At 35.1% G+C, this 13,037-nt stretch overlaps 1 protein-coding gene across 1 annotated transcript; it reads right to left on the bottom strand.

The window, feature by feature from the left end:
* Window positions 1–3,285: 3,285 nt before the first annotated feature.
* On the bottom strand, window positions 3,286–3,636 carry LOC148802315 (agamous-like MADS-box protein AGL62). Its single transcript, XM_088897867.1, has one exon. The coding sequence runs from the start codon at window positions 3,634–3,636 to the stop codon at window positions 3,286–3,288; it is 351 nt and encodes a 116-aa protein (XP_088753993.1).
* Between the last annotated feature and the right edge of the window lie 9,401 nt (window positions 3,637–13,037).

Below are 13,037 nucleotides of genomic sequence, written 5' to 3'. Positions count from 1 at the left end.
TCGGTTGAACCGTGACTCGGGCACTTGGCTAGTTCAATTATACCCCCAAAACCAAAAGTGACAAAAAACCACCCAAAACCGTTGACCTAGATGGTCCAACTGAAAAACCAGTAAATTGTTCTTGGTTTCAGAAAATCAACCAGTTTTTTGATTTATTTTTTAAACATAGATGCAAACTTCTAGAGGCCATAACTTTGTGTTCAACTGTTTGATTACGATGATTTTTTTGGGTAACTTTTTGAGACCTACATATTCTTAGGTGACCTACCCCACTATTTTTCCCCAAAAGTGCCTTTTTTGGCCTAAAATATTATATTTAATATAAAATTGAAACTAAAATAAAAAATATGTTATAGATGAATTCAATTATATCTGTATTGATAAATGAATAATGATTTTATTAATAAGAAAGGAAGTGTACATTCACCCTAAGAGGAAGCATGAGATGTTGCCTCCCCTTGGAGGTGAAAAAATAAACAAACTCTTAACAGAATACAATCACGAAGTGGCATAAAATAACTCAACCCTTGAGAGGCCTTGTTTTGCCAAAGAATCTGCCATGGCATTTATTGATCTGCTGACCCACTAATAGGTGAGACATATTCCTTGTGAGCCAATTCACTTTCTTAAGAAGATCATTGTATCCCCATAGAACAGTCTCTAGAGGGGAAAGATAACAGAATTACTAGAGTAGATATTGAAACAGGATCCTTTTTAAAGAGGGAGATAAAGTACATGGGGGGGAAACGATCTTTTAGTGGTTAAGAGCCCATCCAAATATCTTTCCAAAAAAGAACAGAATTACCAGAGCGGATGCCATACCTTACATACTTGAGGAAATTAGGGAGTGTGCTTGAAATAGCCTTCCAAGGGATTGTGAGGGAAGCTCGTTAAGATACCTCTGCATCCCAAACGGTCTTAGAACAGTCATGAATGCTAGGCACCACCTCATGCCATAACCTCTCTCTCTCTAAGGGCCACCTCCAAAGCCATTTGCCTAGAAGAGATTTGTTCTTCCTAGCTATCTATCCTAGCCCTAGCCCCCCTTCTTTTTTAATTCGGTGCATTCCCAGTTGACCAAATAATCCTTTTTTCCTTCCCTTTGCTCCCATAGGAAGTCCCTCATCAATTTTTGCAATTCTCTTGACTTCCCTATTAGGTATCCTAAAGACTAACAGGAAATAAATTAACAGATTGGCAAGTGTATCTTTTATTAAGGTTACTCTGCCTCCTAAAGAAATGTAGTTCCCCCTCCAAGCTGCCAATGTTTTTTCAAACTTTTCCATCATAGGGTTCCAAAACTGACTTTCCTTTGGGTTGGCACCTAGAGGAAGTCCTAAATAGGTCAAAGGCCACTTGGAATAGATGCAACCTAAGCAAGAAGCGATAATCTCCAATACCCCTTCATCCAAGTTTAATCCAACCTCACAACTTTTTTCAAAATTGATTTTCAAATTAGAGGCATTCTCAAAGAGTATAATCAGATTGTTCAAGTTTCTCACTCCCACCAAATAACAACCCTCACAAAAGATGATAGTGCCATTAGCAAACTAAAGGTGGGTTACCTGAATTCTATCTCTATCTATTCTCTAGCCTCTTAAAAGCCTAACCCTATCTGCATTTGATAAAAGTCTACTAAGAGCATCAACAACCAGGCTGGGAAAAAATCATTAACTACCCCTTTGATTAGAATAGAAAAAAGATAGGAGCAAAGGCATCCCTTCATCCATTTACACCATCTGTCCCCAAACCCACACTTCTTGAGCACCTCTAACAAGAAACTCTAGTCCACTAGATCATAGGTCTTTTCAAGATTCAATTTACAAACGAATCCTTGATTACCCAATCTTCACATCTCCTCTATACATTTATTTGCTATTAAAATTTGATCAATTATTTGTCTCCCCTGAACAAAAAGCACCTTGTGCTTGATTGATGATTGAGGGGAATACATTTTTGATCCTCAATGACAAGACCTTGGCCATAATCTTGTAAATTCTAGTCACCAAACTGATAGGTCTAAAATCTTTAGGATGAATGACCTATTTCTTCTGTGGAATCAGGGCTAGAAAAGTAGCATTAACTCTTCGACTTATTATTGAACTTTCCTCAAACTCTCCAAAGACCTCAAGCAAGTCTTCTTTAATACTATTCCAACAATCTTGAAAGAAAGCCATAATAAATCCGTCCAGCCTTGGTGCTTTAAATTTATCCATAGAAAAGATAGTATGTTTAATTTCATCCTCCTCAAACTGCCTTTCAACCCATCCTTTATTTCCCTCAGAAAGTCTTGGCCAAGTAACACCTTCCAATTCCATATCTTATGGAATCCAATTCCAATTACCATTTGAACCAAACAGGTGGGGAACACTCCGGATTTACTATCCACAAATTGTACCCATATCCACACACGAAACACCATTGCATGTTTTGGAAACATCTCCCCATGAATGATAAGGGAGATATTCCCAATATGTAAGTGTAATTACTCATGGTCATGGGTAGAGATATGGGATCAACTCGTGAGTAGCAGATCGGAACCCATGGGGGAATAGGTGATTCTAATTCTGATTCTAAAGAATTTCTATTATTGACCACAAACCAAATAGAACCTTAGTTTTTATTAATAATGTATATTCTTTGATTTGTCATTTAATTTTGTAAATGAATTGGATATACAGATGTATAAAAGAATCAAGATAGAATTCATGTCATATACACACACAAATACCATCCCATATTCCCATTCCGTCCCCGATACTAGAGTTTTGAATTTCCCCGACCCCACTGGAACCAGTGGTCAAAAACCACCCCGATTGGGGTGGACCCCGCGAGATGGGTCAAATTGCCATAACTTCGCCGTACCAACAGGAAAATGTATAGTAGAGACGTAGAGTAACGGTGTACACCCAATAATGCAATAACGATCGAGAACCGACAGAAACAAGCATCATTTAGTAACGGTGTACACCCAATAATGCAATAACGCAATGACCTCTTACTAAATAATTTGCAAATTACAACAATAAATCACTTACGTGTCAAAGTTCCAACCCTAAAATGGAAAATATTAACTGTGTACAAATCGGAACAAATTAACACAGAGCATAACCCGGGTTGCTTCAGTTCATCTGGATTCTCAAAATCATCAACTCCCAGAGCTTGCACATACGAGTCTGAGGACGAAGAAGGCGGAATTCCAACTAAATTTTTATCCAGAATCAAAGAAGAGGAAGGGACAACCGACTCTTTCTGTTGTTGTTGCTCCGATCGATATGCGTCTCATCACATTCTCCTTGCTTCGGTCAACGCAGGTTCAACTTCTCGAATTTGACCTTCAAAACCATCCAAATCAACGCATGCGGTATCATCTTCAACAGCTAGACATGTTGGCTCGGGGTGCTGCCGGGTCTGATGATGAAGGAGAAGGTAGCGATCGATTATGGAATCGACCAGTGGATCTCCGAACTTGAAAATCTTATCAGCCGGAGAGAAAATGACGATGGCTGTCTTTGCACCGGAGAGATGGCCTAATTTTTCAGCTTTCTTGAACAGTCCAGTCCTACCCTTGGAGAAACAAACATTGAGTTTCTCCTTGCTCTGAATCTTCTCAGTCTCGATCTTTCTACGACCCATTGCAAAACCCAAAATTATAAAATTATTGTCCGATTGATTAATCGGAACACAGAAAACTAAAATAAAAAGGTCGCAAGAATGCACACACTAGGGTTTAGGGTTTTGGATGATATAGAACTGGTGTTTTTTTTTTTTTTTGTTTTCTTTATTGCCAAAGAGATCAAACGAAGGTAGAGCGAGAGAGAGAGAGAGAAAGAGAGAATAATCAATAAAGACGATCGGGTGTAAGGTCTTGTGCACTGGTGGGAAATGGGAAATCTGAGAATAGTGCAGCGAGTAGGGGTGTCAATTGGACTGGATTTGGTCCAATCCGGTCCAGTCCAATGTGAGTCCATTACAAATGGACCTGGTCCAATCCAGTCCAATGAATATTTTGGACCATTTTCGACAGGTTCAGAGATTGTTCAATCTGTTCAAATCATGTTAATTTAGATTGGTTTCAACTCAAACTTGGCCATTGACACCTATGTTCTAATCTTCTATCAATGGACCAGATATTGGCACAATCCGATATAAATTCATTATGGACGGACCAGGTCCAATCCAATATATCATATTGGTCCGTCCAGTCCGTCCAAATTCAATATGTCTTATTGGTCCGTCCAATCCGTCCAAATGGATTTTGATTTGGGCGGAGTCCAACCCAAAATCGGTCCATTGACACCCTTAGCAGTGAGTGCGTGTTATGTTTATAGTGTTGCTAAAAGTAACTTCGTGGAGTAACTGGAGTTTCAATTTTGCTGCCAAGACGTTATTAACGGAATATTCGTTATACCAGATTTTTAGGCTCATTGCAGCCATAAGTAGTGTCCAAACAAGTCTAGATTAAACCAATCAAGGGCTGGCTCATTGGTGTGTTAGTTGGTTTGTTCCAGCGTTGACGTAGCCTAACCATCCCAATCCGACTGACTGGATCTCATTCGAATCCCAATCCAACCAGATCTCATCATTTTATCATCCCATTTGCCCTAAGCCTTTAGTATACCTCCTGCACTTGGTCTTCCTTTGTCCTTCAAAGAGACCCCGTACGTAGCCTAACCATCATACTCACAATTATTAAATAATAAAATACATAGAATTCTAGAAAATGTAGAAATTTGTTGACAAATTTAGGTACATTCTATAATATTATATATTTTTCATATAAAAAAGTGTGATTAATGAGAATTATTTTCATTAATGATAGAAATGGGATGAAAATTAGGATAAAAAATAAAGAGCATTAATGTCTAACACATGACCCCACTAACCATGTCAAATGGTTCAATGATTTAATTAGTTAGGTCATTGTAGGCAAGTGGTTTGGTAGGGATGCAAATAGATCAGATCAGATTTGAATCAGGGTATATTTGAGTTCGATTCAATCCGAAGATCGGATTGGATCTCATAAATACTGATTCAAATCTGAACCCGATCAATATGATGGATATCTAAATCTAATATGACCCGATTTAATTGAAAAAATAATAAATTATTAAAAGGAAAAGAAAATATTATAGTTAAAATAAAGAAAAACAAAAAAAAATATAAGTATTTTTTCAACTATTTTCATTATATAAGAAGTTTATAAAAATGCAATATAAATAACATATTTATAAATAAATAATAAATAACATATTATATATATAATTGATTTGACTACAATATTAAAAACCAATGTTCAGACAATATATTGGAATTGCATTTCCTCTTGGTAAATAAGTAATTTTTATTATCTCATAAATCAAATAATAAAATATAAAAATATAAAATTTTTATAAATTTTATAGAAAAATGTGAACATGCATTAATATTATATATTTTTCATATTAAAAAAAATATATTTGAAAAATAAGAATTCTTGTTAGTAAAGATAGAAATGACTAAAGTATAAAGTAAAAAAATAATTAATGTCTTAATTATAGTCCATTTTCCTAGTTAAATAGGTTAATGGCTGAACCATTAAGGTCATTTGATTGTTGACTATTATCATCATCATCATTTGATATTGTCACGTGTACACTTTTACTGGTGTGTGAGAAAAGAGAGGATGAAGAGGTATGGTGAGCTATTTGGTGAGAGGACCCTCACCTCCACACACATCTCATACATGGTGGGTTGCATTATTATGGTGAAGTATCCAAAATACAAATCATGTTGGAACAGTTTTTGTTGAGAGGAGATCCCAATTCTAATATATGAATGATGGTAGTAGTTTTTTCCCGGACTCTAAATCTAGCCCCAACAGAGGGACCCAACAACACAGTCCTAATGGCCATTGCAGTCATGCATCTATGATCCGGATGTACATGAGGAACATCTCCCTTGTCCTTCATGCGAGAATGTTCCTGATGTACAACTACAATAACTGTTGGGACCATGTACTAGTATCAGATCTTTTTTTTTTTTTTTTGGTAAAAATGGTCATTGTTTTGAAATCCAGCTTCTATAAACTAACTCTACTCCTATTCTAGCTATCTCCCTTATGGCTAGAAATATATGTATGATGGTTTTAATGTGATACTTTTCATCTTCCTTCTATCTACTTACATTCCAAATTTTAGTGAATACATAAACAAATAGATTAGAACAAATTAATATGATCCATTTAAGTTGGATTTGATGTTCATTAATTTTGCCATAATCGAAGAGATGATGGAATTTTGAATTCCAACGAACTAAAGATCCATTTGATTCAAAGGAATGGGGGTTTGAAATCGGAACTAGAATGACCTAATTGTTTGGTTTGGTGGAATGGGATTCCTATTCTTACTTCTAGTGAAATGGCATTCCCCCTTTTGAGAATAGCCATTCCTACTCTCCCAATGAGAATCACATTCCAGCCAACCAAAAAAAGAAAAGAAAAAGTCAAGTGACTTAAACCCCCAACCCTATTTCTCTTTAATTACCCAATCCTAATCTTCATTGAAAGTCATGCATATTTTATGGAATACAATTCCAGTTACCATTTGAACCAAACAGGTGGGAAAAACTCCGGATTTTCTATCCACAAATTGTTCCCACACCCACATACGGAACACGAACACCATTGCATGTATTGGGAACATCTCCCCATGAATGATAAGGGAGATGTTCCCAATGTGCAACTGTAATTACTCATGGTCATGGGAAGGGATGTGGGATCAACTTGTGGGTAGTAGATTGGAACCTGTGGGGGAATAGGTGATTCTAACTCCGATTCTGAAGAATTTTTATTCCAATCCTGACCGCAAACCAAATGGAACCTTAGTTTTTATTAATAATATATATTTTTTGGTTTTTCATTTAATTTTGTAAATGTATGCTGGTTTTATACTGATTTACTAAGCTATCAATTCAATTGGATATATAGATATAACAGAATGAAGCTCGAATTCATGTCATACACACACACACACACAAATACTGTCTCCTTTTTTTGGACCTGGTCCATTTTATAATGGAATCACATTGGACTGGATCAGATTGGACCAAATCTGGTCCAATTGACACTCTAGGCCCCACGAGATGGGTCAAATTGCCATTTCTACCTTCCCCATACCAACAGTACAATGTATAGTAGAGAAAAAGAGTAGGAGTGTACACCCAATAACGCAGTAAGCCAGTAATGAGAATCGACAGAAACTACTTAGACACAAGCATCATTTAATTAGTATAACAATATAGAAATTAATTATACATAACTATCTCAGAGCCTTAGATGTTAGATCAACTGACCTCGCACTAAATAATTTGCAAATTACAACAATAAATCACTTACGTGTCAAAGTTCCAACCTTAAAATGGAAAATGTTAACTGTGTACAAACATAATCAATTTGAATAATGATCAGAAAAAGCTTGCCAACAATTCATCCACATCTGGTTGTGCTTCACCAGATTCAGATCGCAAATCTGGGGAGGTCTCGAAATGTGATTGCTCAAACCTCTCTGCATCTTGTTGTTGCTGATTTTGATCGGTGGATTCTTCAGGTGGTAGCGGGTCAGACAGGGTGTCAAGTAACTCATCAATATCGAAGAACAAATTGGGGTCCCATGAGAGTTCCTCCAACCAGGTTTGTTCATGTTCAATTCCACTTGTAAGATCGTCAACTACCAAATCTAATCCAGGTTGCTTCACTTCATCTGGATTCTCAAAATCACCAACTCCCAGATCTTGCACATACGAGTATGAGGACGAAGAAGGCGGAATTCCAACTAAATTTTCATCAAGAATCAAGGATGAGGAAGGGACAACGAACTCTTTCTGTTGTTGTTGCTGCTCCGACATGTGTCTCATCACATTCTCCTTGCCTTTGATCAACGCAGATTCAATTTCTCGAATTTGATCTTCAAAACCATCCAAATCAACGTCTGCGGTATCATCTTCAACAGCTAGACATGTTGGCTCGGGGCGCTGCCGGTTCTGATGATGAAGGAGAAGGTAGCGATCGATTATGGAATCGACCAGTGGATCTCCGAACTTGAAAATCTTACCAGCCGGAGAGAAAATGACGATGGCAGTCTTGGCACCAGTGAGATGGCCTAATTTTTCAGCTTTCTTGAACCCATTGCAAAACCCATTGAGTTTCAGTCCTACGCTTGGAGAAACAAACATTGAGTTTCTCCTTGCTCTGAATCTTCTGAATCTCGATCTTTCTACAACCCATTGCAAAACCCAAAATTATAAAATTATTGTCCAATCGGAACACAGAAAGCTAAAAGAAAAAGATCGCAAGAATGCACACACTAGGGTTTAGGGTTTTGGATGATATAGAACTGGTGTTTGTTTTTGTTTTCTTTATTGCCGAAGAAATCAAACGAATATATTAATAAAATATTCATAAGATATTAATAAAATATTCATAAATTAATGATAAATAATAAGATATTGATTATTAAATACTAATAAAGTAATAATAACAAAGTACTAATAAAAGTAATTATATATTCATAAGATATTAATAATGTAACAGTAAAATAATAAAAAGGCTAATAAAAAATTTAAAATTTTCAGTTGATCCCAATTCTGACTCCAAATGAATCAAGCAACAACAATCAGAATCTGATTTTGATTCCAATTCCAATTTCGATTTTGATCTTGTCTGCGGACCAAACGAACCTTAACTACACTAAGGCTAGCCTATATTTTGGCTAGGGTAGAATTTGTCTTGCAGTGTAAATGTAATATGTTACAATATTTCATTCTTATTACACTCTATAGTACAACAAAAAAGTAAAAATTAAATTCTACAAATATGGACATAGTATGCAGTTACCCTTATTAGTGGTCCATCATGTTGATATTGTTTTTTATGGAAGTAGTGTTTTATGTATTACTTGCAATGTAAATGTAATTTGTTGGGAGGAGATCCCAATTTTAATATATGAATGATGGTAGTTGTTTTTTTCCCGGACTCTAAATCTAGCCCCAACAGAGTGACCCAACAACACAGTCCTAATAGCCATTCAGTTATGCATCTACAATCCGGCTGTACGTGAGGAGCATCTCCCTTGTCCTTCATGCGAAAATGTTCCGGATGTACAACTACAATAGCTGTTGGGACCATGTACTAGTATCAAATCTTTTTTTTTTTTTTTTCTTGTGGTAAAAATGGTCATAGTTTTGAAATCTAGCTTCTATAAACGAACTCTACTCCTATTCTAGCTATCTCCATTATGGCTAGAAATATATGTATGATGGTTTTAATTTGGTACTTTTCATCTTCCTTCTATCTACTTACATTCCAAATTTTATTGAATACATAAACAAATAGATCATAACAAATTAATATGATCCATTTAAGTTGGATTTGGTGTCCATTAATTTTGCCATAATCGAAGAGATGATGGAATTTTGAACTCCAACGAACTAAAGATCCCTTCGATTTAAAGGAATGGGCGTTTGAAATCGGAACTAGAATGACCTAATTGTTTGGTTTGGTGGAATGGGATTCCTATTCCTATTTCTAGTGAAATAGCATTCCCCCTTTTGAGAATAGCCATTCCTACTCTCCCAATGAGAATCACATTCCAACCAACCGAAAAAAGAAAGGAAAAAGTCAAGTGACTTAAACCCCCCAACCCTATTTCTCTTTAATTACCCAATCCTAACCCTCATTGAAAGTTATGCATATTTTATGGAATACAATTCCAATTACCATTTGAACCAAACAGGTGGAGAAAACTCCGAATTTTCTATCCACAAATTGTTCTCACATCCACATACGGAACCCGAACACCATTACATGTATTGGGAACATCTTCCCATGAATGATAAGGGAGATGTTCCCAATGTGCAACTGTAATTACTCATGGTCATGGGTAGGGATGTGGGATCAACTCATGGGTAGCAGATTGGAACCTGTGGGGGAATAGGTGATTCTAATTCCGATTCTGAAGAATTTTTATTCCAATCCTGACCACAAACCAAATGGAACCTTAGTTTTTATTAATAATATATATTTTTTGGTTTTTCGTTTAATTTTGTATATGTATGTTGGTTTTATACTGATTTACTAAGCTTTCAATTGAATTGGATATATAGATATAAAAGAATGAAGCTTGAATTCATGTCATACACACACACACACACAAATACCGTCCCCTTTCCGTCCCCGATTCTAGAGATTTGAATTTCCCCGACCCCAACTAGTGGTAAAAAAACCACCCCGATTGGACTAGAACCCACTATGGGTGTCAATGGACCGGTTTTGGATTGGACCCCGTCCAATCCAAAATCAATTTGGATGGATTGGATGAACCAACAAGACATATTGGATTGGACCAATCTGATCCACAATATTTATTAGATTGGATTGGACCTGGTCCGTCCGTAACAAATTTATATTGGATTGGGTTGGATTAAGCCAATATCTTGTCTATTGATATAAGATAAGAATATGTGTCAATGGACTGGGTTTGTGTTGAAACCAATGTAAATCAAAATGAATTTAAATAGAATGGACAGTCCAAACATTGAATTGAACTGGTCCAAATTGATTCAAAACAATCATTAGATTGGATTGGACCTGGTCCATTTTATTTGCTACTACCATGTGCAAAAATAAATGTGGAAATAAGAATTACTTTTATTGATGATAAAAATGTAAAACACAATTTAAGATCAACCAAAAGAGAAAAGAAAAAAGGTTCTCCATCCAAGTGGTGGGTTAGTGGTTCAATTATTCATGTCATATGGACCAACACATGATATCATTATTAAATAAAAAAATACATAAAATTCTTCAAAATGTTGAAATTTGTAGATATGTTTGGGTACATTCTATAATATTATATATTCATCATATAAAAAAAATGTGATTAATGATAATTATTTTCCCTAATGATAGAAATAGGATAAAAATTATGATAAAAAATAAAGAGCATTAATGTCTAACACATGGCCCCACTAATCATGTCAAATGGTTCAATGGTTTAATTAGCTAGGTCATTGTAGAGAAGTGGTTTGGTAGGGATGCAAATAGATCATATTTGAATCAGGTTATATTTGAATTCGATTTGATCCAAAGATCGGAACATATCTCATAAATATTGATTCAATTTTAAATCTGATCAATATGTTGGATATCCAAATCTAATTTGACCCAATTTAATTAATAAATAATAAATTATTAAAAGAAAAAGAAAATATAATAGTTGAAATAATAAAAAACAAAAAATATAAGTATTTTTCAACTATTTTCGTTATATAAGAAATTTACAAAAATGCAATATAAATAACATATTTATAAATAAATAATAAATAACACATATATTATATATAAATGCTACATATGTAATATATATAAATGATATATATATATATATATATATATATATATATATGTATATTATTGATTTGACCACAACATTAAAAACCAATATTCAGACAATATATTGGAATTGCATTTCCTCTTGGTGAATAAGTAATTTTTATTATCTCATAAATTAAATTATAAAAACTAAAAATATAAAATTGTTTGTAAATTTTATAGAAGAATTTAAACATTCGTTAGTATTATATATTCTTCATATTAAACAAAAATATGTTTGAAAAATAAGAATTATTGTTAGTAAAGATAGAAATGGCTAAAATATAAAGAAAAAAAAAGAATTAATGTCGAAATCACAATCCATTTCCCTAGTTAAATAGATTAATTGTTCAACTAGTAAGGTCATTTGGTTGTTGACAATTATCATCATCATCATTTGATATTGTCACGTGCAACACACATACGCTTTTACTAGTGTGTGAGAATAGAGGATGAAGAGGTACAGTGCGTTATGTGGTGAGACGACCCTCACCTCCACACACATCTCATTCATGGTGGGTTGCATTATTATGGTGAGGTATACAAAATAAAAATCACGTTGGAATAGGGTAGTAGTTTTTGTTGGGAGGAGATCCCAATTTTAATATATGAATGATGGTAGTAGTTTTTTTCCCCAACTCTAAATCTAGCCCGAACATAGTGTCCCAACAAGACGGTCCTAAAAGCCATTTGCAGTCATGCATCTACAATCCGGTTGTACATGAGGAACATCTCCCTTGTCCTTCATGCGAGAATGTTCCTGATGTACAACTACAATAGCTAGTTGGGACCTTGTATTGGTACCAGACCTTTTTTTTTTTATTTTGGTAAAGATGGTCATAGTTTTGAAATCTTCTATAAACAAACATCTCCCTTATGGCTTGAAATATATGTATGATGGCTTAATTCGATTCTTTTCATTTTCCTTCTATCTACTTACATTCCAAATTTTAGTAAATACATAAACAAATAGATCAAAACAAATTAATGTGATTCATTTAAGTTGGATTTGGTGTTCATTAATTTAGCCATAATCGAAGAGATGATGGAATTTTGAATTCGGATGAACTTAAGATCCATTTAATTCCAAGGAATGGGGGGTTTGAAATCGGAACTGGAACGACCTAATTGTTTGGTTGGGTGGATTGGGACTCCTATCCCCACTTCTAGTGGAATGGCATTCCCCCTTTTGAGAATGGCCATTCTGACTTTCCCAATGAGAACCACATTCCAGCCAACCAATAAAAAGATAAGAAAAAAGTTTAGTGACGTAAACCCCCAACCCTATTTCTCTTTACCCAATGCTAATCCTCATTGAAAGTTTGAAAGTCATGCATATCTTATGGAATCCAATTCCAATTACCATTTGAACAAAACAGGTGGGGAACACTCCGGATTTGCTATCCACAAATTGTACCCACATCCACACCCGAAACACCATTGCATGTATTGGAAACATCTCCCCATGAATGATAAGGGAGATATTCCCAATGTGTAAGTGTAATTACTGATGGTCATGGGTAGAGATATGGGATCAATGCATGAGTAGCAGATCGGAACCCGTGGGGGATTAGGTGGTTCTAATTCTGATTGTAAAGAATTTCTATTATTGACCACAAACCAAATGGAA

Source organism: Nelumbo nucifera, chromosome 2, assembly GCF_055504915.1.
Source record: "Nelumbo nucifera cultivar China Antique chromosome 2, China Antique-T2T, whole genome shotgun sequence".
In the NCBI taxonomy this organism is placed as follows: domain Eukaryota; kingdom Viridiplantae; phylum Streptophyta; class Magnoliopsida; order Proteales; family Nelumbonaceae; genus Nelumbo; species Nelumbo nucifera.
Note: the sequence above shows the minus strand (reverse complement) of the source record. Positions and strands in the feature narration are given on the sequence as shown.

Coding starts and splice junctions, on each gene's coding strand:
- LOC148802315 (XM_088897867.1), bottom strand. CDS start 3,636: ATGGGTCGTAGAAAGATCGAGACTGAGAAGATTCAGAGCAAGGAGAAA.